The sequence below is a fragment of the Melanostigma gelatinosum genome (assembly GCF_949748355.1).
Source record: "Melanostigma gelatinosum genome assembly, chromosome: 14".
In the NCBI taxonomy this organism is placed as follows: domain Eukaryota; kingdom Metazoa; phylum Chordata; class Actinopteri; order Perciformes; family Zoarcidae; genus Melanostigma; species Melanostigma gelatinosum.
The window spans coordinates 3619691-3647502 of record NC_136647.1 but is presented as its reverse complement, the minus strand read 5'-3'; the positions used below and the strand labels follow the sequence as shown (position 1 = coordinate 3647502).

At 45.3% G+C, this 27812-nt stretch overlaps 1 protein-coding gene across 1 annotated transcript in view; it reads right to left on the bottom strand.

Moving 5' to 3' along the window:
- Positions 1-27812, bottom strand: part of jade2 (jade family PHD finger 2) — a gene marked incomplete at its 5' end in the record, with an annotated part of 117238 nt that overhangs the window by 40832 nt on the left and 48594 nt on the right. Inside the window, 6 exons of the mRNA XM_079283303.1 lie at positions 8369-8533; positions 9222-9728; positions 13607-13723; positions 17631-17798; positions 18347-18558; positions 21206-21357. Coding sequence (XP_079139429.1) covers positions 8369-8533; positions 9222-9728; positions 13607-13723; positions 17631-17798; positions 18347-18558; positions 21206-21357 — 1321 coding nt within the window. The remainder of the gene's footprint in view (positions 1-8368; positions 8534-9221; positions 9729-13606; positions 13724-17630; positions 17799-18346; positions 18559-21205; positions 21358-27812) is intronic.

Here is a 27812-nt window from a genome sequence, read left to right as displayed (position 1 = left end):
TGGAGAACGTTGCTCCTTCTGAGTCATGTACTGTGGCATAATGCATATTCCAGCAAAAAGTACATGTCTCCAAGCAAACATTATGTCATGTTTCGGCTACAGCCAAAGGAGCGTCTCTGCTGTGAGCCGTGGAGTCTCGGGGACGTGTTGCACAGTCGAGCTTAGCATGCAGCATTTTTAAGCAGCAGCGGATCTCAACAGGCGGTGTGTAGCAGAGTGAGCGGAGCTTCAGGCTACCTGAAGGTGTGAAGCCTTCAGCTCATACAGAGTGATGCAGCCACACACCCGCGGAGATCAGAGGAGGAAGCCAAGGAGCATTTATAGTAGATTTTTAGAATTGATCTGAAGATTATACTTCATGTTTAAATGTTTGAAACTCCATACTTTAACTCCTGCTTGTATATGTAAGATTCTCTGCAGTAATTGATGCTTTCCCTTTTTCCTACTTCATTTTAAGCGTCTCTTCTTCATTAATTTGGTCCATTTGCAGCTCAAATAATCATTTATTTTTACATTTTTAAAACTGCTGTTCTTGTTTAATTCTTTCTGGCATGTGTTTCATCTTTTTTTGTTCTGTTGCCCACCAATCGCCTTGCAACAAATTAAGGACATCATTATCGAGAACCTGTGCCAAATTGGTATTTCTTCTAAATCTACTGTGCATAGCAGCTGCACTATACTATTATGTAGTATGTAAATGTGTCTTTAAGTTTAGGGGCCTCCTGTAGCTTTAAAACACATTTCTTGCTTTGCAAGAAGTGTAGAGGGGTTCATTCAATTAGGAAAAAGCATTGTAAAGACTGTAAAGAGATATGTTGTCCGGAGCTATGTAGCCAATCCCAAGAAATACATACATTTTTTTATAAATTGCACTCTTCCCCATGAAGACGACCTTACAAAAAACGAAACAAGGTAACAGGTGTCAACAGTATCTCCTGGTTGGTGGTTGGGGAGGCTTTCACCTCATGAGATGTTAGTGAGAAAGCAAAGCCTGTAAATGAATGACAAAAAGCAATCCTGATGATTTTTTTTAACCCCAATTAGTTTGATTTAAAATGTGAAACAAGCTAATAAATCATCCTTGATTACGTAGTACAGTCACTGAGGGCCTCGACAACTATACGTCCAACTGCCATCGATCAAAACGTTTTTTTGATGTCTGGGAAGTCTCATCAGCGAGAAGGAACACCGGCCAAAATGCTGCAGCAGAGGGCTCGTAAAGAGTAGAGCGAGGGCCAGACTGCTCCCCCTCCGGAGTCTGCCACTCCACCGGTCACTTTTGGGAGCAAGCCAACCAGGTCCTTCCCCTGAATCTACAAAATAAAAAAAACCCCGGTTTGGCTGAAAAGTGACAGTCGGATGTTGAGATACAACAGCAATGGTTGCCGCTGGAGAGAAAACGGCCCTTGTCTTGGCTCTCGCTCGACACCCCGAAGCATCTTGGAAACGGACCGACGAAGACGACGGAGAAGAAAGGATTGTGTGTCGCGAGCCAGTATTAGGTTTGGAGCAGAGCTGTGTGTGGGGAGCCAGGTTGACGTTGATCCAACAGGGTGGGTCTGTCTGCTGCATGACTCGGCCCGTCTGGCCCTCAGTGAGAACAACCTCCCCCTTCTGTGGCTCTTTTGTCATGTCCTGGACACTACGAACCTGCAACAGGAAGCCAGTGCAACACACCGAGGGTGTGGAGTTTGAAGGGTGCAGACATTTGGCAGGCGTCGGGGGTCTAATGCTGCAATCCATTGCAAGTCGGAAGTCGATATTTCCGAGTCAGTATTCCCAACTTCAGATGTACTGTATATGCGTCCCTGGACGCCTGCAGCAAACTGTACGGCAAGTCTCTGAGCTTCACGAGCAGAACAGAGGACCGACCACAACATCATTGATGAGAATTAAAAAATACCACTTTTTTAGGACATTTTAAGGATACACGGTAACCCTGTTAAAGGAGACCCGAGGAGTTGTAGCCTCCCGCATGCTCGTAAAGACTTCAATGAAGCACAAATGGAAATGGCTGTTACAGTTAACTGAACTTTAAAGCTTTAAATTCATTCAAAGTTTGAACTATTGCTTGTAAATTGAGAAAAAACTGATGTATAAAATATAGAGAAGCGACTCTGAGATTATGTTAAGAGATGAGATTAAGATGCATGATCTCATTATACCAGCAGAAACTAGAATTTAACTTTATACTTTTGGTTAAAAGTCTGCAGACTGACAAATGTGCTGAAACTTTGCATTTTAAACTTTTGTCGAACTAAAATAGTCAACAATATTTAAAGTATTTAAATCTTTGTATGACAAGATTTAATGCAGAAACATGGCATTAAAAAGAGATAGCTCCGTTTGTCGTTGTAAAGACGGATTTCTACATGTTACGAGCAACAAACGATTTATGAATGTCGAATAAATAAATAAGTAAATAACGTAGTCTTTGGACGATTGTATGGAGAGATTACTTAAGTAAAGAAATAAAAGTCGGGAGAAGAGTCCAAGGCCTTTTTGTGGTTCCTTCTGTTAAAAAAATAATAAAATTGGAGAAGTTGGAAGATTTCTTTGGTGGGTTTTGTGGATCTTGGCATTCATGAATCGTGGATTTGAGTCAACACAAGCAGAAGATATTGTAGTAAATCCATAGAGGTTAGCAATCTGAGATGATTTTTTGTCTTTAGCTTCTTCAGAGGTGGACAGAGCTTCTCTTTTACTTTCCCTGAGTCTAAATGTCAGGTATCGGTACACAACCGCCCTGCTGCTTCCAAACCTACAGGAGAAGGCTGGAGCGGCTGCCAGCGCTGCCCTCTGTCCGCGTTTGGCTCTGGCTGCCAAAAAAAACGTTCTCCCCGAATCCCTACTTTCTCTTTCTCGGGTCTCTTTTCCATGAAAACTGCTTCTGCTACGCTTGCGACTGCTCAGCAGCGAAAGAAGATACATAAAACATATGTTAGCTGCTCACGATCAAAACTTCCCCTTTCTCTCCCCTTGAGGAATTAAGTGCAGTGTTTGATAAGCGTACTGGTCTGCTCCGCTCCGAGGGCCTCCTGGGCGTGGGACTGCTGACCCGCTGGGCCCGAGTGTGCTGCCAAGTCTTCACCGTGAGAGAGCGGCGGGCAGGGCGCAGAGCGGGCACTGCGCCATCAGACGCTTTGCCAGCCCTGGCCGGAGCGCCGGCGCACTGGCGGGAGGGGAAAAGACTCACTGCAATTGTTCGACTCGAGTAGTTGTAGACGTAAAAAACGCGCCAGAGGAAATGAGTGAGGAAAAGGGATTCTTTCAAACCTGCTTCGCCTCCGTCAGCCACAGCTCTCCCCAGTCTCCTGGCCCGGGCCGAGCCCTGGCATTTCCCCCCTGATTCATCCACCTCTCCTCCAGTCTTCAGCCCTTTCCTTTAACTGTGAAGTCCAGACTGCTTCTTTTTTTATCCCTGTGCCTCCAGAGCCTGAGCCTCCACCCTGCACTCCCCACCCAGCTCGCCTCAATTTCTGCAGACTTCTCCAGTTAAAACTCTGACCCTTTGCTTCAGGACTTAACCTCATCTCAACTACTTTCCAAAACCCAGCCAGTGAATGTTTCTACACTTTTAACGGCGTCGTTAAGTCGGGGATGAACTTCTTTTGAAGCGTTCTTGTAGGAAACCGCGGCCGTGGCTCAAGAGTTGTAAAGGAGGATGGGTGGTGATCCCTGGCTCCTCCAGTCCGCATGTCAAAGTGTCCTTGGGCAAGACGCTGAACCCCACATTTTTAAAATGAATGTGTGCACGTAGTGTAAAGCGCTTTGAGTGGTCGGAAGGCTAGAAAGCCGCAATGTAAAAGCAAAAGCCTGGGAACTCAGTGGAGCTGGGTGAAATATCTGATATTGCTGCCACTCTCGTGTCTGTAAAGTGTGAAGCTAAAGCCAGGAGGCAATTAGCTTAGCTTAGCATAAAGACGGTCCACAGGGGGAAACGGCTAACCCGGCTCTGCCCAAATGAACACATCAGCTATTCAAATAAATTGCTTGAAGCTAATAGCGAACAATTTTTTTTCAGAGTCAGCTCAATTGAGAGCTAACATACAAAATCATTCATTTCTACTCAAACATGACTTTTGAATTTTTACAATATATCTTCTGGCTCTACACTCCATTACTTATTTAAATGGATGATTTAATATTTCCTTTACCAGCAAAGTGTTAATCCGCCCCAGTGTGAACGATGGTTCATGACATGTGGGGCAACAGAGGTTTGTTTCAAGGCACTCCTGCTGTACACATCCTCAGCAGGTGCAGGGATCTGCACCGACAACCTTTTCAACACACGCAACCCTCTAACACACACACACACACACACCTTTAGCCGGATCCAAAAACACCACGTCAGCCAAAAGACAAAAGAAGCGACATCTAGCAGACGACTTACACCGCCCAATCACCGCGCGGCACATTGCTTCGGCATGTCGCGCGCCGATTGGATGAGTGATGCGGCTGGAAGGGGAGGAGGTGCTGTGGGGAGTTTTGGGCGACACTCAGGAGAGGAGTGCAGAAATGGAGAAAGCTCACCAGTGCATTAGTGACAGCGCGGTGCAATTCGTTCCATTGGCAGCACTTCAAAGAGGAAGAGGGGGGGGATAATCCACCCCAACATTAGCCCCCGGATTCTTCCTTCACCACCAACATGCACACACACACACACACACACACACGTATATTTACAAAAGCAGCAAGCTGGAGGGTTCGTCGTGGGGTCTGATTGGGTTGGGGGTCTAGGGATGACGGGATGGAAGGATGGAAGGATGGAGGGGATTTTTCAATTTGCCGGCAAATCAGAGATGATTGGAATACTCCCTCGCGCACGGTTACACACACTCGCCTTGACACACAAACACAATGCCACGCACACAACACACGTCCATCTCCACGGACGAGACGTCACACCTGAACCGAGAGAAGAAGAAAAAAAAGCCCACTGAAAACACTGAATGGAGCCAAAATATAGTAACACGAGTTAAAACCATAGGTCAGATATGAACGAGAAAGCCCTCTGTTTGTGAGAAACAGAAGCAGATATCAGGAGGAGAAAAGCAGGTGGAAGGACAGACAGAAGAAGAAAAAGAGAGCTTGTGCATCGACAGCATGAGTAGCGGCGAGCTGTCAACACTCGATTGATGATCAATCGTCCTCATGGGAGACCTGCCAGCGGCACACACAATCAATCCCCCTCTCCCTCCGTCAGACCGCCGAGCGATGTTGAAGAGGAACGCCGCTCGATTCCCGCAAGCGGCTCCGAGTTTCAACAACTTGTTCAAACCGCCGGTAAACGTGGCGGGCAGGATGTCACGGTCTCCCAGCAACAAACGTCCCCGTGTCTTGATCTGCAATCGTAGCAGCGCTAACAGACTAAGAACTACTTTGACGAAGCCTCAACACAATTGTGAGACGAAAGATTCCTTCAGACAAAGTCCTGGCGGTGTTTGAGATATCCTGCGTGTGATGGCCGAGAGCGCTCAATGCACTGCAACTTCAGAGACGGAAGAGAAAGAGACATGATACTAAATTGCATCGTATTACATTTAACTGGTTTCCGTCTGATAAAATAATTATGGGAGGAACATACGGTATGCATCAAAACGAATTGAAAAAAAGAACATCTGATCGTGGATATTTAGTCGACATCTGCAGAGGCCAAATCAATTTCAACTTCTTTGTCTGTTCTCATCTGTCCTAAAACATCTGGTCTGGTGCAGCAGATGAATTGTGGGACACACTGAGCTCTGAGTGCATACAGTCAGTAGCATAGAAGCGCTAACGCTAGTTCACGGTGTGCTAACGTACTCTGCTTATGTTAGCTCCACAGCATTTTACGGAGCAATGTCAATGTTTTAGAAACGTAAATCTCCTTCCAACCTCTCCGGGTAACGAGCATCACTATTACACAACGTTTAACATTTTTGGCAGATCAATGCTGAAGAAGATGATATTTTCCACTGACTCGCTTCAGTTGTTTTAGCTGTTATTGATGGGTTGAGTTTACCTTCGAGACCTGAAGTGGTATGGTCCACTTCTACAACACACACGTCAATAAGGAGAAGTGGTCTGGAGGGAGAATTGTGATGGAGTCTACAGATACCCTGACTGGTCAGGAAGTTATCCTGGCCTTCAAACAATCAATGAACCCTGACCACCGGAGACCACTGTGGTACGGCTTCGGTTACGCAAGTCTGCAGGAAACAGACGCCTCCGTAGAGTAATGTTCCCCCATCGCAGAAGAAAACGATGCATCGAACGCACTCACTCATAACCGAGTCTTCCCATTATTTTACAAGAGGCAAACACATCGATGGCACGGTGAACCTTCGATCTAGATTATGAAATCGGATCAGCCACTTTTAATCCCACTTGTGTTCTGCTTTCGGGGAAATGATTTTGCGCTTCATCTTTTCAAGTTAAGAGGTGAGAAATTGTTATCTTAGAAAAAGCCAAATGGACCCTGTGGGATGTCTAATCACAACTCTTTTGGTCCACTAAAATGGTATTACCAGCCGAGACTAAATGTAAACGCCAATGATCAATTAAAATCTGATAGTTAATTGCCTGAAGGCTGTCTTACTGTGAGCCCAATGAAGCTAAAGCCAAACCAAGGCGAGCCATCATTTTCAACACAGATTCTTTAACCGTATCCCCCCTAAACTCGGGGGTGGAGTAGATGTTTGGCTGCGGGGCAGCCCGCTGTCGTTCAGATTCTGCCGGGTGGATTGCAGGGTCAGAAGGAGGTTTTGGGAGCACCGCTGCAGTGAATGCCATTCAGAGCACTGCGAACATGAGCCCTGGAGTGAGGTTATGGGAACGGGCGCAACCAATCCGAGAAACCGAGCAAGGAAATTTACATAGTGGTTGGCATTCAGCTGCCAAGTGTGAGCCATGTTACTGAAGGCAGTAGAGGAATACTGACCTCAGAACTGCAGTAAGCATTTATAAATACCTGATACTGGAGGTTACGATGATAATCTGTTCCTGATCGCAGCTGCAGAAAGCAGACCGCACGTTGCGTGCAAGCTTCTTTCTTTGACTTTTATTTCCTGGAATCGTTCATAAATGTTGCGTAAACAATTTCAATGCCAGAAATAAAGTGAAACAATCTCATAGTTTCCACTGTTAATAGGAAGGGAAAGTAACCCTACACCTAAAATAATAAAAGAATGTAATCAGTTACAATAGCTGGCATAAAGACTGAAACACAGCAAGAATGCTGTCCACCAAGACAGCCCAATAACATCCAAACATCTTGAGTTAATCGCATCCCCCTTTGGCAGAGAAATGTGCAACTACCAAACTCCGCCTTGTCCACAGAGGTCAATGTCTTCCACAGAAGCTGCTGGCCTTTTGGTTTCCCAGTAGCAGTCGGCTATTTCCAGAGTTTTCTGAAACAATCAAACCCGAAAAGCCTCCTTCTTCAGCTCAACAACTTCCTTCACCAGCTGGTTCTTCGGTTGCCACCGCAGGTCCGAGCAGCCCCTCCAGAAGGGAGACTTTGAACAGAACCCACGAACACTTCCTGGATCCTACCTTCACACAGGTGCATGTATACTGATTCTGCAGCTTTGAGTTGAGGACCTCGCCGACAAGGACCTCAGATTTTGGTTTACCTTTACAGTCTGGCAGCAATCCATCATCACCTGATCCGCCTGAACTCCCCAACAGCTGAACAGCTGTCCGAGACATACGTCTTCAGGCCTGAGGAGACTCCAAATACTTAAAGAGTCTTTGAAAAGTTTACATATATATATGTAGAGTTGGTACCACCTCCTCCTACACTATTCTCCTTGAAACTTTTTAAATCCCAAGAGACATGCATTCGCTATTTCTGTGCTTTGTGTCACCTGAGACTGAATTTCAAATCCGTCCGTCGCAAAGCCAGAAGCACACGAACCAAAACACACCTGATTATTTCAGCAAGAAAAGAGCTCTGAAAAAAGTCCTCCGTGCCGCCTGACTTTTGAATAAAATGAATAAACTGTCACAGTGAACAAAACCACAAAGAAGAACCAAATGAATTCTGCGCGTTTGGTGGATTCTTCACTTGAAATGTTCAACACTGGGCTGTCATTCATTCACTCAATATATCATTCAGCCATTCCATCATGCCTCCATCCTTCAGGCGGCTCATTCATTTCACATCAATATTCATGAAAGCAAAAATCAACTTTAAATGACACCGTCAATGATCGTTTTAATTAAACATTTTGGAAGAAAAATTAAAATGACCCCTTAAATATCAGCAAGCACTGAGCGTGTGCAAACACAGGCCTTATACCAAACACACACACACACACACACACACACACACACACACACACACACACACACACACACACACACACACACTTCTACGACTCACCCTCTCCAGGTCTTGTCGGAGGTGTGTGAAGAGCTTGAGGCGTCTGTAGAGGACGTCCTGCTCCTGCTGGGCCAGGTTGTCCACCTCGTCCCTCTTTAAGGTCACCAGAGGCTGATTGAAGTTGGCCTTCCTCTTCATCTTCCAGAACTGATACAAGAAGTCCACCTTGAAGAAGAAACAAAAAGAATCCCGTTTTATGATTTAACGATGTTCTCGCGAAAGTCGGCGGATCGGAACAGCAATTGCTTTAAATGAATGGCAAAGAAAATACATTTACAGAACTATGTTCAAATTCAACATACTTCTATAAAACCTGAATATTTTAAAATGATAGAAGTTGTATTTAAACTGCTCTAAATCAATTATTCCATTAAAGCATGATACAGACTTTTCATCCCCACGTTTAAAAGGCTGCTTGCTTCCTTTATAGTGAAACGAAGCTCTTGCCTGCAGCCACCACCATGTTTAGAAACTAAGCGAAGGCCAGTTAATCAGCGCGTTCTGAACAAAAGCCCGCGATTCATCAGACGGTTCACCTGTGAATAGGCAGCAATTTATACGGCACAATAGAGCCGGCACTCTAAATGCAGCTCATCAACACCACATCTGATTACATTTAATTACAAACTCTTCATCTCCGCGAATAATATGAGACGTAATGGATGATCTGTGTGTTTGAAATACTGGGCAAAGATGAGAACAATGTCGTGTGAGCAAATGGAGAGTCCGTATCAAGTTTATTTATTCATTATTATTTTATATTCATACGATTTTAAGACATAATGGACGGAACGCTGCTTCATGGATTTATTGTTGCGTGATCAGAGTGCTTAAGTTCTATGGCTTAACCGACCTGGGTGACGGGCAGCGCCAGGTTTTCGGCCACCTCCCTGGGGTCCACCAGTTGGTAAAACTCGTCCTCCAGCTCCTGGAGCTTCTGTTTCCTCTGGCTCACTTTCTCTCTTTCCAGCTGTTCCCGCTCAGCCCGCTCCGATGCCGACACCGGAATCGGGTACAACACCGACCTGTGCTCCGCGTTGCTGCTGATGTTTGGTTGGTGCTGACGGTCCGGCCAAAGCTCAGGGCCGAGACCGGTACCGGTGCCGGTGGCGGCCCCCCAGTCCAGTCTGGGCGTGGCTGCGTTGGTGGTGGAAGTGATGGTGTGGTTACCGTTGCTCACACCGGTCAAACTGGAGAAGTTGCCGGCTGCCGCACTGCCGTTGCCGGCGCTGCAGCTGTGCTCCAGGCAGAAGGACTTGAAGCGCACCTCGTCGTTCTCTGCCAGGATGGTCCTCATCTCCAGGCCGTGGTCGAAGGCGCACGTCACATGGAAGGCCACGATACAGGAGGGCATGCAGCACTGGGCGAGGAAGAAAGAGAGGGAACTCAGTTCAGGGCAGAGACAGAATAAAGAGTCGGTCATACTCGTAGTAGTACATACACAGTAGTGAAGCCGGCGCAGAAAATGACGTAATTGCGGCGGGTAGAGACAAAGCTTAAGAGAGCAAACATGGAGGGAGGAAAGGAGTACAGGACGGACAAGGATGTAGCACAGACATTTTTGGAGTCGAGAAAATAGTAAGAAGGAAGGTGAAAATCCACTTTGATTGTCTGTGGGATCATTAAAAAGACATCAGATTGAAATGCGTGATGCGTGTTGCTATCTTGAAGCGACTTCACTATTACTCTCTTTCTCTCAAGCAAAAATAGATGGAAACACACACACACATACACACACACACAAACACACACACACACTTTTTTCTTCAATTTCTGTCACAGCTATTTGTTTTAAAGTGTCATTTTCGGTCCATTTCGTGTGTGATCAGGGTTCCAATGTGAGTGCAGCAAAGCAGAAAGACGAGCCGAGTCACAACAAGCACGGTTCCCCCATTTCGGCAGACATTCTGGCAACTTGGGGAGTGTGTGTGCGTGTGTGTGTGTGCGTGTGTGTGCGTGTGTGTGTGTGTGCGCGCGTGTGTTTCGCTATCCATTACAGGTCATACTAAGAGGCGGCCTCCCACTGAGTCCCTCCAGGCATGGTGTGATTTTGTGTGTGTGTGAGCCCTCGTGGCTGTGTGTTGCTGTCACCGCATATCGTGTGTGTGTGTGTGTGTGTGTGTGTGCTCGTGCTTTTCAGAGGAGTTCAGCATTCCGTAGGATGGTGACTCTCTTCACTGTGTTGTTTATGAGCGCGGTGACGAAAAACCTGCCTGGAAAACAACTTCTGTCTAATGTCTTCACAAACAACCTTTTTTTCAATGCTTTTGCAAAAAGCCAAATAGGAACTACTTGATACGAATGAAATAGTCCTTTTTAATATCGAACATTTTCCAACGAGCAGTTCCCTTGAACTCGCTCTAGTCTGTGCTACATTTTTCTCCATCACAGCCCAGACAACAACACACTGGTTTTGAACTAAAGTAGGCCACCAGTGTGTGCGGTAAACCAGTTCATCATCACAACCGTTCAGCCTTCAGAGGGGCGTGAAGTCAGTGTGAGGCCACCGAGAGGTCGATCTGCTTTTAGCTTTTATTTAGTAAGCAACCGCGACAGATAAAAGCTTCTGTTTAGATTCGTTTCTATGCCGCCTGCTCGGCACTTCCTCTTATTTTTGACTCAGTATTGAAGCTTATTTATGTGTTGGGAGGATAAACAGAGAGACATCATGCCTGAACCACAACTTACATCATTTCTCAACATGCTTAAGAACACATGTGAAGCCAGAAGCCGGTGTGAATAACAGAAGGGCTGTCTGGCCCTGGGACTGAGCCCGGCCCGCTTGCTGTGAGGTGACAGTGGAAGCCATCAGCAGACTTTCGGTTTGGTTTTCTTTCGCTTGTTAATTTCTTTAAAAAAATTACAATCAAATAAAAAAAACTTTGCAGTAAGTCGCTTGATAAATAAGTGTAATTCTTAAAGGAATGATAAATATGGGACGGGACAAAACCCCCTCGATCATCTTTGATGTTAAGCACACAGTGAGCCTCAGTCCAACCTGTTTTAATTAGTCTCCGGCCATGACTCCCCACACACACACACACACACACACACACACACACACACACACACACACACACACACACACACACCTGCTTAACAAGTCTAGATAATTAAGAGGTGGCCACTGGACGCTGGCTTATTTAAACAATTTTTGTTTTTATATGCTCCAAATATCCTGTTTGGCAGAATTGAAGAACTCAAACTGTGCCTTGGAGTGAGACATTTGCCGTAAGAATCTGGGCCGATCTTTTGTATTTCAAACCCTGTCGAGTGAAGAAATCCTGATGAAATAATTCATTTTAAGACTCGACAGCGCAGCTGCAGTACATCAATGCTGATATCCATCACGTGGACGGAGCGAGAGCCGGACACCGGAGGAATATTGATGATTTGTCCGGCAGTTTTTTTCCATAACCTTTGATTTTCCTCAAATCTACAAACACGTCGTGCCCAGTGGGAGTCGAGGCTTACGTGGACTATCTCCATTTTCATTTGAACACTTTTTCTTTCTCCCCTCGGATCTTGTCTGAATTTAAGCCTTTCATGTGGTGTCCTACATGGTGTAGGCCTACGCTCACAACAGAGTGGCAACGATCAGCTGAGACACATCTTAACGAATGTTTGTTATCGCCAAATTATCAAAATATCAACAAAGATTTGAAGTATCTCAGAGCAACGTGGACTATAAAAAGGGTCCAGAAGGGAAGTCCTCTGATCCAGTGTGAACTGTTTGACCAAGTGTGCATGAAAGACGACATGTATTCCATCGTCTCTTTGACTCCCCCGTGCCTAAACCTTTCAAGATGGAAAACTGCGTTGCTATTTCATACTTTCCCCGACATCCAGAGCCTGCACAGGACTCCCGCTGCTCGTGCAGCGCTGCATCTCTACCTGCTGTGCGAGGTGGCAGCTGATCAGTGAGCTTGTTTGTACAGTCGCCCGCCTCCAGCCATGGAAGCGGGCGAGAGGGAAACTATCTCCCTACGGGGACGGATTCTGGCTCAAGTACTCGCTGTTAATCTAAAGCATCAATACTGCGACGGCAAAACACCGTGAAACAAACACGCATCTGGACACACGCTGTGCATACATCCGGCACACATGTATGCACAGCCAGCGCGGGGCTTCTAGGAAATCCACCTCGAGGGCACTTTTATTGAAGCTGAGCCGTCCGCAAGCTAACAGCTGTAAAGTGGGTTCGTGTTAGTGGGCCAGCGGGGGTTTTGTTTGCGTACTCAGCAGCATGTTTAAGAGGTGCCGGGTTCAAACGGATCCACCCGCGCCCAGCGGGACGCTAAGAACTATGATGATCTGTGTTGCTGAGAGACTTCTTATGCAAGTGTGTGTGTGTGTGTGTGTGTGAGTGTGTGTGAGTGTATGCTGCTTACTATAAAGCAAGGGAGTCTGTGTGTATATCGAGAACCGCTTATCCGATCTACTTCACTCTTGGCGGGTGTAATGCTGCACCCGAGGGAGTGCTTCTGATGCAAGTTGGACTCGTGACACGTTCAATATTAATAAAGTCAGACTGAACAAGCGAACAGCGCTCTGTGCAGCAGTGGGGGGGGGGGGCGTGTGTTTCCCCGCTGCAAGACTAAAAACGTTTCGCCAGCAAAATACATCCACGAGTTAAATCCACTCTGTATTTCATAAGTGCTATATACGTCACATTTGTATTTGAACTGTGTCACGGCAGGTGTATTGCTGAGGACCAAAAGGTCGTGAAGTTGTTTGCAGTCGTTAAAATATTCTCAAAGAGCTTTGCTGTAGTTCTGTGGACCATTTTACGTCGATAATGCGGTATTTCAGAATCACAACTTTCATTCATTTTTATCTTGAAGCTTGCTTTCATTCCAGCTGTGCAGATGATGTGCAGTGTGCATGTAAATGGCATGAAGGTTGGAATAGTAAGAAAAAGAAGAAAAAAGGCCGAAGAGGAAGAAAGCGCATCTGTGTGGCTCTCAATAGTGGACGGCTGCTGCCAGAGCAAAATACAAACATGCCAAACAAACACCAGCATGCCAAACAAATGCATGAAAAGCAGAAATAAATGATATGTGATTGCTGCATTCCTTTTTCCACAGAAAAGAATTAATGTTAAAATAATAATCCAACAAGCACACGCTCTTAACTTAGTTGAAGGTTATTGTTAAAGTGGCAACTAAATGTGTTTAATTCGTGTTCAGGTCAGGTTTTGGGTGACTTCATAACAACATCAGCGTTTGTCTGACGCACCTGTATGCAGGTTCCCGTGTGTTCTCGACACAGGCTGCAGTACAGAGCCCAGCGGCTGGCGGGGATGTGGGACACCTTGGTGATGGGCTCCATCTTCTCTGGACAGCCTATACTCACCTGCAGGGAGAAATACACAAGTCTGATAAACAATCAACAGTGTGTGGAGATGCAGTCGTGGTGCATCATAGCACAGTTATTTCATTAATATTTCATATGTCAACAATTACCAGCTGGAGATTGTACTTGTACCACGTTTTTATTCAAGCACAAGACCTCTGGATTAACTTCGGTCTTCGCTTCAATCTCCACCAAACCATCCACTCACCGATAATAATGAACGAACTGGGGCTTGAATGGTAACTTCTTCAGTGTTTTCCCATTTGAAAAGCCAAGCCCTTGAATTAGAAAGTCTGTCGCTGGACCCAGAGCAGGAACACCTGTGCTCCTTGGAAAAACATGGCTGTGACTCACTCTCTCTGAGCGGTCTATTCAGAGCAGCTTTGGCCCCCAGAAGCCTTCTCCACCAAAAAGTCATTGACCTTTGCCAACCAGCCGTGCAGAATAGAGTGGAGAGCACTCGTCTCCAAAGTGCCATTTCTTCCTTCCTTCCTCCGCTGCCTGTTTTCTTTCCAAACACCATTCCACTTCTTTTTTACATTCGCTTGTTCTCGCGTTCACGGCATTTCCCTCTTTTCCTTGTCCTTCACGCTCGCTTTAACAAGCTGACGACATGCCTCTCTCTCTCTCTCCATCTGCTCGTCCTTATATCTGATTTTCTTCTCCGTCCTCTCGTCAGCTCATTCACAGGAGGATAGCGCACTCGATCCGAGGTCAATAGAAAGTAGCGTTCGGACAATGAAGCCCCAGCTGTTGCCGTCAACGTCCGCTTCTTTCACACGAAACGGATCGATGGCCAAAAAGGATTTCCACTCTTTGAATCAGAGAGGTTGCACTTTACACAATTCCTCCACCTTGTCCTCTTCAGTTGGTTTGTCGATACTCAAAAAGTCAGGGCTGTAGATTTCCAAGAGAGAGAGTGTGTGTGTGTGTGTGTGTGTGTGTGTGTGTGTGTGTGTGTGTGTGTGTACCGTATGTGTGTGTAAGCACATAGCAGGCCTTTTAACATGCTCGCTCCCCGATTAGCAGATTCAAGCCCCAATTACTTCACATTTCAAAGCCGCTAGATGGAAAACTGACAAAAATTGAAATCACTTCATTGGAAATGGGTGGAAATCAGGGTGTCAAATGAAAAGGCATTTTTAAAAAGAGGGGCTCTGTCTCTGTGCATGTGTGTGTGTGTGTGCATGTGTGTGTGTGTGTGTGTGTGTGTGTGTGTGTGTGTGTGTGTGTGTGAAAAGCCATTTAAAGAGGGACCTCTCTCTAGGGGTTGAAGGCAGAGGGCTGACGGCAGCTATACACACAGCGCTGCGGGGGGGGGGGGGCTGTATCGTTTGAAGGCTAGGTGATGTGTTCACGCACACACACACACACACACACTCACACACAATCCAACACTCTCTATGAATTGCACTCTCACACACACAGAGCCTTTTTTTTAATTTCCACTACTATCATATTCAGTGGAAAACCAGCCAGTGTTGAGATGCGAGTGTATATTTGTGAGGACGTCTGCTATTAAAGCCTCTTTAGATCATGCGAGCACACACAAAAGTCTATGCAAGGACACGTGCACAGACACGCACGTGAAGCACAGACATGCAAATTATCTGGTTTTTCTTTTTCATCCCTCCCTCCTCGGTAGGAAGACAAAACAAAAGCGAACGGAGCAACGAAAACAATTAGCCCAATCAAGGGTGACAGAAGGCAATTAGAAGTAAAAGGTTTGAGCTGCCAAAAGTCACTCCATTACTGAGGAATCTGCTGGTGGAGTGTGTTCCCGACACATGACTGACTGTCTTAACAGTTTAAAGGTGTGTGTGGGGCGTGAAGCAACATCCGTTGCTTTATGTCCACTTGGGAGCTTTCAGACGAGACGCTTCCGAAAGGTATCATCAAGACACATCAAGTGGAAATGAGGCAAACAGGTTCCTCATGAATCTATTTAAATGACTTGCAGACTGACTAAAGTCTTAGGTTTGTACTGAAGGAGATACATGAAGTGTTTAAAGCATTTATTGTAAACAAGGAAACCCAAATGGGAAGTGTGAGTGTTTCTTAAAATCTAGGCCACATTTACTGAAAAACCTTGTAGTTTTGGATTGTTTCAACTCAAGTACTCTTACATGGTACATCTAAAGAGTTATGGGTCGCTGCAATCCTCCATCCTCTCAGCTGAAGCGAATATGAGGCTAATGGGCCTTTTTCACCTCAAGTGATGCGTTTTGTCCTGCAAACCAGTGACCGGACCAATCGGTGTCCTACTAGCAGCTCCGAGCGAGAGACGAGACAGAGGAGCGACTGTTCCTTCTTAAAAAAACAACAACAATGGCGGCTCTGGTCGAGGTTAGCGTAGCTGCTGCAATAGCATCGATTATATCCGAACTGGAATCTCTACTGGATAAAAGTAAAATGATTTCACCCCCTCATGTTTCTTTCAGTGCAAATGTTTCCTATTAGCACCTAAAGAAACATTGCATGAATCCAGTTCACTTGAACTGAAGTTTGCATGCATACAGAATGTTTGCCCATCGACACTAATCTTCCATCACAGTGATCTGCGCTGCCAACATATTTATGCTCCATTCTAAAAGGGAAAGATTTTCTTTCTCCAATCCTTCGTCTGGCAAAGATTGAAGAAAAGCTTTTTGCGTCCAGGCTTTTCAGGAACATGAATGGTGGGGGTTAGGGTTTCTGTTGATGCAAATGGTGAAAAGAAAACTAGTGTACCTGAAAGAGTGTTCAGTAAAGCGTGTGCAGTAAAGAGTGTGCAGTAAAGCGTGTGCAGTAAAGTGTGTGCAGTAAAGATTGTGTAGTAAAGAGTGTGCAGGAAAGAGTGTTCAGTAAAGCGTGTGAAGTAAAGATTGTGCAGTAAAGAGTGTTCAGTAAAGCGTGTGCAGTAAAGAGTGTGCAGTAAAGAGTGTTGAGTAAAGTGTGTGCAGTAAAGAGTGTGCAGTGAAGCGTGTGCAGTAAAGAGTGTGCAGTAAAGAGTGTGCAGTAAAGAGTGTTGAGTAAAGTGTGTGCAGTAAAGAGTGTGCAGTGAAGCGTGTGCAGTAAAGAGTGTGCAGTAAAGAGTGTGCAGTAAAGTGTGTTGAGTAAAGCGTGTGCAGTAAAGAGTGTGCAGTAAAGCGTGTGCAGTAAAGAGTGTGCAGTAAAGTGTGTTGAGTAAAGCGTGTGCAGTAAAGCGTGTGCAGTAAAGAGTGTGCAGTAAAGCGTGTGCAGTAAAGAGTGTGCAGTAAAGTGTGTTGAGTAAAGCGTGTGCAGTAAAGAGTGTGCAGTAAAGTGTGTTGAGTAAAGCGTGTGCAGTAAAGAGTGTGCAGTAAAGAGTGTGCAGTAAAGCGTGTGCAGTAAAGCGTGTGCAGTAAAGAGTGTGCAGTAAAGCGTGTGCAGTAAAGAGTGTGCAGTAAAGCGTGTGCAGTAAAGCGTGTGCAGTAAAGCGTGTGCAGTAAAGAGTGTGCAGTAAAGAGTGTGCAGTAAAGTGTGTTGAGTAAAGCGTGTTTTCAGAGATGGATGCAGTGTCTTTTGAGGTGAGGATGGGATGAAGTGAAGTTCAGTCAAAACACAAGTGCAGGAGTCAAAATAAGCACCGTGTGGGTTCTTATCACAGCATCGTACGCACCACGCAGGCTTTCAGGGGCTTTTTATTTCTCGTTTTCTTTTATGGTGTAGGCGCCTCGTCCAAGAGCACCAAGCGTGTTTCAACATACACTCAACACCAAGCACATACTTCAGGTTTATGTAGCTGCTGACTCCACTTAACTAATGCAGGATTTTACACTAATGTTGACAATGACTGCAGCTGGATGCACTCACGCAAATGTAAAATAAACAGGAAGCAGTTATCTGCACCACACTATATTCGGATGATTTGGCCATTTTTTGCCCCGTGCCCCTGCTTGAGTCTCACCTCAGGGATCCATAAGGCACAGCTGACGTGGACCCACTTGGTTCCACTGCGGGTGGGCTTGAGGGCCCCCCCTCTCTTGGGGCAGAGCAGACATTTGGGCTGGACGCCCAGAGCGCAGGTCCGACAGAGCCAGTTCCCCTGGGGTACCTTCAGGATGCCATAACACGCCTGCGACAGGGGGAGAGAGAAGTTAGCAGAGGTGATGATGTGCAGAAGACGAAGAGATTATGTCTGAAGGTAACAAAATCCACCGAGTCGGGTTCGTACGGATTAACAAGCGAGATATAATGTGTTGATCGCTGCACTTTAAAAAGGTGCTTTGGTACCTTTTGGACAGAGCCACACTGGTTGTTTCCCCCTCGCTTCAAATCTTTTTGCTAAGCTAACCGGCTGCTAGCAGCAACTTCTTACTGAGTGGACAGATATGAGAGTCTTCTTCTTCTTCTTCTTCTTCTTCTTCTTCTTCGTCTTCGTCTTCTTCTCTAACTCTTGGCATAAAACTCATAAAAGAGTAGAATATGTAAGGCAGCTCTGAGGACAACAGTGAAACCTTGTCTTTGAACAACCTTGATTTTGTATTTTGAATTATTTTTCACAGAGGGACTTTTCTTATTCTGTAAAATAACCTTTTTTTAAGGAGCCACAAGGATGAGTGCGCCTTAAAAACACAGGCACACATGCGCTTGAAGAGAGAGATAAGCCACGTAATATCTGACCTGATGAACGCAGACGTTGCACTCGTCGCAGAAGACCATCTCGTTGCCGTCCTCTCCCTCTGGCGAGCGGCAGACGTCGCACACCACGTCCTCGTCGTACTCGATGCCCAGGCCTTCCTCCGTCTCGATGGCCTGCCGCATCTTCTCCTCGCACGCGCTCTCCAGCTCGACCAGGACGCACTCCATCGTCAGCTCGTCCAGCTCTGGCAGCGCTGGCGGGCCGGACGACAGAAAGCAAAACTTTAAGAAGTGTTGGATTGGAAGTACTGGGCCAGTAGAGCGCAATTAAAAGTACGAGTGCAGTAACAGGGTCAACACTCAAGTTCTTGTTTTCGACAAGGATATCAGTAATGGAAGGCTGCTCAAAATGAGTGAGCCAATTTACCAAAACACGTTTTAATTGGAAATGCTCAGGGCTTTCCTTCTCATGTGCACACGGGTCGCTCTCTGTTTTCTTTCTTTGGATAAAAATGTGCAGAAAATGAGCGGCAGGACGTGGGAGTGTGTGCAGTTGACCGGAGAAACGCTGCATGTGCTCTGTCACTACAAGCCCATTTGCAATCAAAGCCAAAAAAAAAAGAATAAAAAATAAACTACGAAAATTTGTCACTCAGCCCTTCTTGCAGACAGCTCGGTTCACTGTGCCAATATGTGTCGGCATTGGCATTCATGTTCCTGCGCCATTTGCATCGCAAAGTGATACCTTGCTCCAAGGCTGGTTAATAGTTGATGAAAACTGATTTAACTGGCAAATGCACGTAAAAAAAGAAGAGAGTATTTGACACAAGTCAAATCACAATCTGCAGAGTCGTGTATTTGTGATTTTGCTCGGACACAAAATATGAAAGTAATTTGTTTAATTGATTATCACACCGCCTCGCCCGAATGCACCACGCTGCGCTGAAGAAACTTTTGCCGTCCTGGAGTCTGGAGTCGAGGATTATTTATTGCTTTACTTGAAGGATTCAGTTGGGAGTCATTTTTTAAAGTAGAGCTGTGCCTCCTGTGTCTCCATCCGTTATTCATGTCACTGAATCCCTTCCCATCCAAAAAGGTTTTTAAGAAATGAATAAATAAACAACTTTATTTACTGGTTCTTGAGCATCTGCAGTTCATTTACACTGAGCTGCAGTTTCACATAAAATAAATGAAGCTTTAGACCAAAACACTGTTTAACTTCCAAATGATTTTCAGATGTGAACATTTGCTCCCGATGCTGAAAACAAGTCAACTTTACTTTCCATATATTAGGCGTGAATCTGACCATGAACACAAACTTTGGTACGCATGAAGAACTGAAGGAAAGAAACTGTCGAACTCGAAATGGATTTTGAAGCTACTTTTGAAGCCGCAGAGAGACGGGAAGTAGAGTTAGATATTAACCTGCATTGACATTTACACCATGAACTACACACACACACACACACACACACACACACACACACACACACACACACACACACACACACACACACACACACACACAGGAGGGAGGGAAGCAACACACCGTTCACACATATCTGAGAATGTGTGTGTGCGCTGCAGTGTATTTACTTTATATTTATCTCCTGTGAGTGTGTTTCCGTGTTTGTTCATGTGACGGCTGTCCGCACATGCAGGTGCACATTTATCATGTGTGTGTGTGCGTGCATGTGCTCACGACTCAACACACACACACACACACACACACACACACACAGACCAAAGGCAAACACACCGACTGAATATCGTTCTTTGCTGTTCTACTGCTTTTATTCTGCACTTTGTTGATGCATTCTGTGGCTTCCTGTACTTCTCTACACACACACACACACACGTAAACAAAAACACACACACACACACACACACACAGTAAGTGGAGGTCTGAGATAGAAAATGCTGAGTCACCCCATCATGAGTCCAGAGTCGTGCAGCCTCGCCCAGCAGAACCAATCAACCGTCTGTCTGTTTGTTCTTGCATTGAGGGTTATGAGAAAAAAAAAACACTTTCTGCTCCAGGAAGAGCCAATATGTGTGTGTGTGTGTGTGTGTGTGTGTGGGGGGGGGTGTGTGAGAGTGTGTGTGTTTGTTTGATTTAAGGAGAATGTGTCCCATAAATAAAGGCCCGAAACCCCGGCGGGGATTTATAAACACAATTACGACGCTCTATCTGAAAGGAGCCGATCAGATATGGAATGAAATGGTGGAGATGGGAGAGATGCTCGGGGTCAGCAGTTGTCACCGTGGAGGCAAAATGGAGGATGTAGCAGAGCGGAGGAGGGAGAAAGCGACAGTAACTGCAGAAGAGGAGGAAAGGAGCGGGTGATGATGGAAGAGAGTGAGGAAAGTTTCAGTGTCAGAGCATCTGCAGGTTTCAGAAACCACACTTTAAGACCTTTTTAGACTTTTTAAATGTTACATTTCAGAGAAACGGCTGCTTTGATGGAACGTTTGAAGTAAAAGTGATCGACTGTGAAAGGACAAGTGTGGAAAAGACAATAAATGAAGCTAAAAGATAAAACTTATCGTTCGGTTCTTCATTACGACTACAGTTCTGTCAATTTGCAAAACCGGCAGCTTCATAAACAAAGACTCTCTTAATCGTCCATGTTTCCTCTGTTACCCAAACTAAACAGTGCCGAAACATCGAGTCAATTAACCAATTAGTCAACTGACAGATAGTTCTGAGAATCACATTAATATTTAACGTGGAAATCCTTCAGATTCCAGTCCTGGTTGATTTGGCGACTCCCTATTTGCTGGCGACGCCTTTGAAAACTCTTTTGACGTTCAGTGACGAGTATGTTTTCCTGTTCAGCGTCATAGTGCTTCCTGGCCGTCGTCTGTGAGATTTGGGCAGCGAGTCTCTCTCGCACTCACCCATCTGTCTGAACTCGTGGTTGACCAGCTCCAGCCAGGCAACGTCCAGGTCGTCCAGGTCGTAGCCGCTGTAGCGCTGGGTGGGAGGAGGCTGGGCGCCGCTCTCCGTCTCTTCCTGCTCGCTGTCGGAAAGGCCGCCTGTCGACAGCGACCTGGAACAAACACAAAGATACACGCGGAGAGTTTGTCACGCGCTCTGGAAACACAACAACCAGTTGTTTCAACACCTCAAAGAAAAAACGCCAAACATGGAGTCTTACAAGGACTGTCTTACAAAATGAAAACTGAGCTAATTATTAAACTTGCCGATGGGTAATAATTGCAGCGGTTGATTGGCAAATGACTTAAGCAATAACATGCAACATGGAGTGCTGCGGTTGCCGGCACCGGTGAGCTGCGGTCGTGCATCAGCTCACTAACACAGCACAACCTCAAGTATGTGCTTACTTTAATGCCACGCTCACAACATGAACTCAACACGCTGTTTCACATTCATACAGTTACACCCAACCAACAAGAGGTAACGAGTCACGTAATATCCACGGCTGGTGTCTGGCCATTGGTCCAGATTAATATAAAGGCCTTTATGTATATTCAAATTATAACTATATAAATTAAAGCACAAGCCTTTAAAGCAGGGGTTCTTAACCTTTTTGACCCCGGGGCCCAACTTTTCAAGTACAAAGTGTCCCGGGGCCGGGGCCAGAGTATTGTAACTGAGCGTGTCATGGATAACAGTAATATCTCTGGTGTCTTCAATTGATAACCTATGCGGTCCCGCGGCCCACAGGTGCAAAACTGAACGTTTTTTGCGGCCCTCTAGGTGGCGCTCGCGGCCCAATCGTGGGCCGCGGCCCCATGGTTAAGAATCACTTAACCAATATTTTTCTTTATTAACCAGCATTAACATCGTGACTATTTTTCATCTCAGGATCTTGACAAAATAATGTAAACTTTGAGGTAACTTAACCACAAAAATATACCTTTTCCACCAAAATAAGTGTGAATGTGCAGTTTTTTTTTAAAACACGGAACAATCCACTGAAAAACGTCAATAGACCCGTCCTGTATAAAAGGGGGAAAAAAATAAAAAAGCAATCGAAACAATGACAAATCAAGTGGTTGTAGTTGGCAGCAGTGGCAGGAAGCTCCTCCAGCCCAGAGTCTGGTCTCTGGAGCCCCGGGGCCTGAATGTCTCTCTGTGTCAACAACAGCAGGAAATGGGGTCAGGAACTCTGCTCGACCCACTGGGAGCCAATAAAGGCTCAAACACGCTCTCTCTCACTCACACACACACACACACACACACACACACACACACACACACACACACACACACACACACACACACACACACACAGACACACACACACACACCCCCGTGTAAAAACCTCTGGATGCTCTAAGAGCTAATAGACACATATAGATTTGCACAAAATAAGGCCGACACGCACTAAACACACACATCAGGCCGGGAGGCACCACTGTACAGATCACACACACACAAATTATCCACAATAGCTCTGTGTTATGCATATTAGCACACACACACACACACGTCGCAGTGATTCACACACTCTCCTGCTGAAGTCGTGACCTTTGTGTGAAAAGGTGAAGTGTGTCAGTGATCATAACAACAAAACAAAACAACCTTTAGCGTTCCGTGTCGCTCCCTTCAACGGCTCATTATCACACCGCTCGCTTATCATCATCATCCGTCCGTCACTGCCGACGCCCTCACGTCAGGCAGCACTGCGATCATCATCCTCCTCCTCCTCCTCCTCATCATCATTATCCTCCACATTATCATCGCCACTGCTGCCTTCATCCTCACAACAGCTGCCACAATTCCATTCACTATGCCATATTCCATACGCGCTGCCAGCTCAGTAACAATGTGAAATGAAAATAAGGAAGAAAAATCAAAGAAATCATTCGTGGACTGTTGCACGAATGTCAATTCTGACGTACTGAATCACGTCGGGAGTTATTCTAATACCCTATGAATATGTAAATTGGAGTATTTATACAATATTACTCAATAAAAAACATCTGTCTGCACCCTAAACAGTGAAATTAATTCTTAATTATAACAATATCCTTCTATTAGCTTTCCTCATGTTTCTCCTCACTGTATCCGACCTCCTCTCTATTCACACACTCGTCATATTCTTCTTTTAAGTTTAAATATATCAATTCTATTTATGCAGTCGTGCTTTCACTTTTCCCACTTTTTCGTTTCTTTAAGCTTAAGGTAAGTTTAAAATTGAAGTTAAAATTGAAGTTTAAAGTTTAAGATTTCAAGTTTATTTCTAATTTCAGTAAAAGAAGTTTGAAGTTTTTGTTCGATCCCGTTGCTTCTTCCTCCTCTTCACTTCCCGTCTCCGACCCGTTCCGCTTTTACGTCTACCTTCCAATTCTTCTTTCTCAGACGTTCGTCTGACAGTGAAAGCATGCAAATCTCTCTGTGAAGAAGAAAAACACTTGTGATCACATCAACTTCACCTTTGGTGGAAGCTTATGGTGCCTTAAATACTCTGAGATCTTTGCCTTTTCAGATCAGTCGATGTCACCATCGCAGCACGATGTGCATCAGGGATCAGCAGCATTTTCTCTGCTGACACTGCGTCCACGAATAACAAGGTGAAGATATGTCTGCGCATGGCCAATTTAGACCACGAGTGCAGGAGCAATGCAGGCCAAAATTGTGATATCATGAATTAATCAGAAGCTCTACTATCTCGCTGCGAGGACAAAAAAGCAGAAAAGTGAACCCTGTTTTGGTCCGGTACCGCTCTGATATGTGACACCGGACAAACAGGAGCGGCCAGTCAACTGGCAGGAGAGGGAGGAGAGAAAAGAGCGAGACAAAGACACACACACACACACACACACACACACACAGGGAGAATAGGTTTCAGACTGGAAACACTGGGCTGGTTGTTTCCGTTACGTAACGTTAAAAGCACCGTCAGTGTCGTATTACGTTGGTGGGTGGCGTTATTGCATTATCAAAGGATACGGCGGGTGTTATTCCGCAGTTTGTGTTGTTGCCGACAAATCTCATGCAAAGTCCTCTCAAATACTTCCTAACAGCCCCGAGCTCATTACTTCTTACTGGAGACGTTAATCTTCAAAGACAGGATGGAAATATGAACTTTGAGGCTGAAACAGCTGGGCAATGTAGTTTTTAAGAAATGCTACTCAAGCAAGAGTTTCTAGTGCACAATTTGGGGACCATTACAGCTGCAGATTGATGCACATGAGCAACATAAAATAGAAATTGTGTTCCATTGATGTGTTTTTAATCGTTTTTGGATATCAATGGAGGTCACTGGAGATGCATTATATCAGGCTTTGGCTACACGGACAATAAATGGTGATGGTGGGATCAATTCATTGCTGGTTGAGGTACTTTCATGGGGTTTGTTGACCGTGAGAAAAACGTACAATACAACCAGGCAAGAACGGACGTCCGAGTCCATACCGGGGTAACCGGTGAGTGGTGTAAATGCACTGAGGCGTTGTGCAGTGCTTTTGAAGACGACGGTGTTCTGAGCTCTGTTTATTCTCATACGGGATTTACTACGTTAGGTTTCACGACTCCTCTGTTGGTGTTTGTTTGGCTTCGAGCTGTGAGCGGCAGTGTTGATTTTCTTCTTTTTTTTTAAAGAGGTGAAAAGGAGAAAAGAAAAAGATCAGTCACACCAAACTGTGGATACTAAGTAAACAATATCTGTATGACAACCTGCAAACATTCGGAGAAAAAACGAAAGTTAATGCCATATCCGGAGTCACCCAACTAATAATACCAATACCTAATAATAATACCTAATAATACCTTCATCGATGTGTGAAATGACACCCTTTCTGCCCTGCCTGTCAGATGTCTGCGTATCAACCCCAGCGCGGTGACATTTAAGTTGAGCTCCCGGGCGGTTATGTCACAGGTGCAGGACACCAAACAGGAAGTGAGACATGAAAGGAGAGCATCGCCTTATAATGATGTCAAGTCGAGCCATCGAACAGGATGTGAGTCAGTGGGGGTCAGAGTACAATGTGTTCTTCCACTGGTAAGTATCATGTATCTCACACACACACACACGCACACACACACACACACACACCTTACATAATGTAGGTAAACAAACGCGTGTGCAACATGTTTCTGGTTAGTCCAGCCTTCATCGCGACTACAAAGGACGAGGTAAAGAGTGGAGTCGTCTGTCAACAGAGACAATCTCAGCCCTCTGACAAACTGTAAATAGATTGTGTGTCTTTTTATGGGGTTGAAGATGAGACTGGAAAGCTTTAACGGGATGAACTCTTATGTTTGATTAGTTCACAAGCATTAGCATTGTGAATATCTGCTGGAGATTATTCACATCATATGATTTTTTTTATTCATTTGGAGTTTCATACAAAGTTTGATGTTGTCTTGTAAACATTTCAAATGTCACTTCTAATGTATAGATTGCACAACACTGTCCATTACGAAAGTATTTGGACAAAGTGAGTCATTTCTCTGGTGGAGCAGATGGATGCTTCTCAATGTGGATGTTCCTGATTCAGATCAAAGCATTTTTACGGGTTAAGTGTTTGGTGGTTTGGTTTATTGTCTGCAGCATTTCATTTAAAAAGGAGAAAGACGTTCCATGTCTAACCTAATTCGTGGTCTTTGGTCGCTAAAAATGCGCAAATCATATTTTCAGTTTTGCCTGATTTTTTAAACCCATTACACGATAAGGAAAGAATATTTTTGTGATAAAGAAAGAAACCTTCGACATCCTGTTTACATTCGAGGAGTCCTTACAAGCACAGAGGGAATATTTAGACGTTCCCTCCTTGGAATCATAACAATACGGCGGGTTTTCTTTTGATCTTAATGGGGCGTCCCATGAAATATTTATCAGGAGGAGCTTCACACCGCGGGGCTCTGATTCTTAAAACAATGAAAGCCAAAGTGCCCCCTCCATCCCTCTCCCAGCACTGAGCACACAGCAGGCGTGCTTTATGGCAGCGCATTCGTCCACGCATTGTCCTTCATTTGAGCGACATTTCGAGTGAAAGGAAAAGTCGTTCCTCGCTCCCAGGCGCGTACGTTTCTCTGTGTGGATCTTACTTTCCTCCTTTTCACAGGACGTCAACAATAATCTCCTCTCAAGGAGGGATGAAGCGGCCGGTGTTGACACGAGACGTGTCCTGTGTGGGCAGAGCGACAGCGGCTGAGCTCCGCTCTCAGTCGGACTCTCTGCCCACACAGGACACGTCACAGCGAAGGAGAGAGCAGGGGACGAGTTTCAGTCAAGTTGGAAGAATACAGCTGTTAACCAAGGCAATAAGATGAGATGAAAGTCCAGGAAGAAGAGAAAGAAGATGATTTTCAGCAGTTTGACTTTAATAGTAGGCGTTAAGTTCATTTCATTTGAAGTCTATAGGCTTCAACTTCTTTCAACAAGCTTCTCTATTGTTTTTAATTCCCTCCAATGCGACACAATATCCTTTTAAACATGTTAAGTTAATGTGAGAGATGTTAACAAAGTTGCAGTTCACATTGTGAGCCCAGTAACAGGACGACAGCCAGCGGGCCTTTCTACTACAACGTCTCAGACGAAGAAATTTCTTTTACCGTCTGAAGAGAAATCTCACCGGTCGATAAGCTCCGAAAAAAACCTGATGATCAGTGTGTTACTCTGCAAACAGGACAAGATTAAACCACTTGTTCAGACATACCATTCCCGTCAGATGCAAACAATCACTTCCCTGTGTGTAACACACTGCGCCTGTGTGTGTGTGTGTGTGTGTGTGTGTGTGCGTGTGTGCGTGCGTGTGTGTGTTTGAAATAATCTCTCATTCTTGAAATACCTCACTGTCACAGTACGGCTGAGAAAACAGTCTATCCCCTTTTCTTCCCTGTAATCCCTCTTTCTTCCCTTAGTTTTCCCACCAGACTGTGTGTGTGTGTGTGTGTGTGTGTGTGTGTGTGAGACAGTGTGTTGTGCCAACAGCCCCTTATCCTTGGGCGACCCGCACAAACCCCCCCGACTCTAAAACACAATCCCGTATCAGCATTCAGACTGGAAGAGGAGAATCAGACCAGCATCCAACAGGGCACAGGGTTACCCACCCCAGGGTTCAGGGGCAACCCTGTGTGGCGCTGCAGGGTATGCGTGTGTGTGTGTACAAACACAGGGTTAACTAATTACAAAACTGCGTGTGTGTGTGTACATCTGTGAGTGTTAATTATTTCTGTCTGCATACTTTCCTGTCTGTCTGTCTGTCTTTGCATCTAATTTAATAGCTCCATTAAATTGTGGCAAAAACAACACTGGATGAAAATTAATACAAATAAAATAAAAAAATAAAATATATTTAATAATACTAACACTAAGACAAACACGAAGACGAGGATGAAGAAGAAGTAGACGATGACATCCTCTGTGGAATCAGTGGAAACATTTGGTCTCCGTCTCCTGAAGCAAACATCTGCCTCTTTAGCTGCTGAATGCTCCCAGATGTTCACCAGTCTGAGCGCTGAACTCAACTGAGCCTGTCTGCCTGTTCGGTGCTGAGCATGTCGTGTACAGTTGTTGTTCTTTTGAGCCCT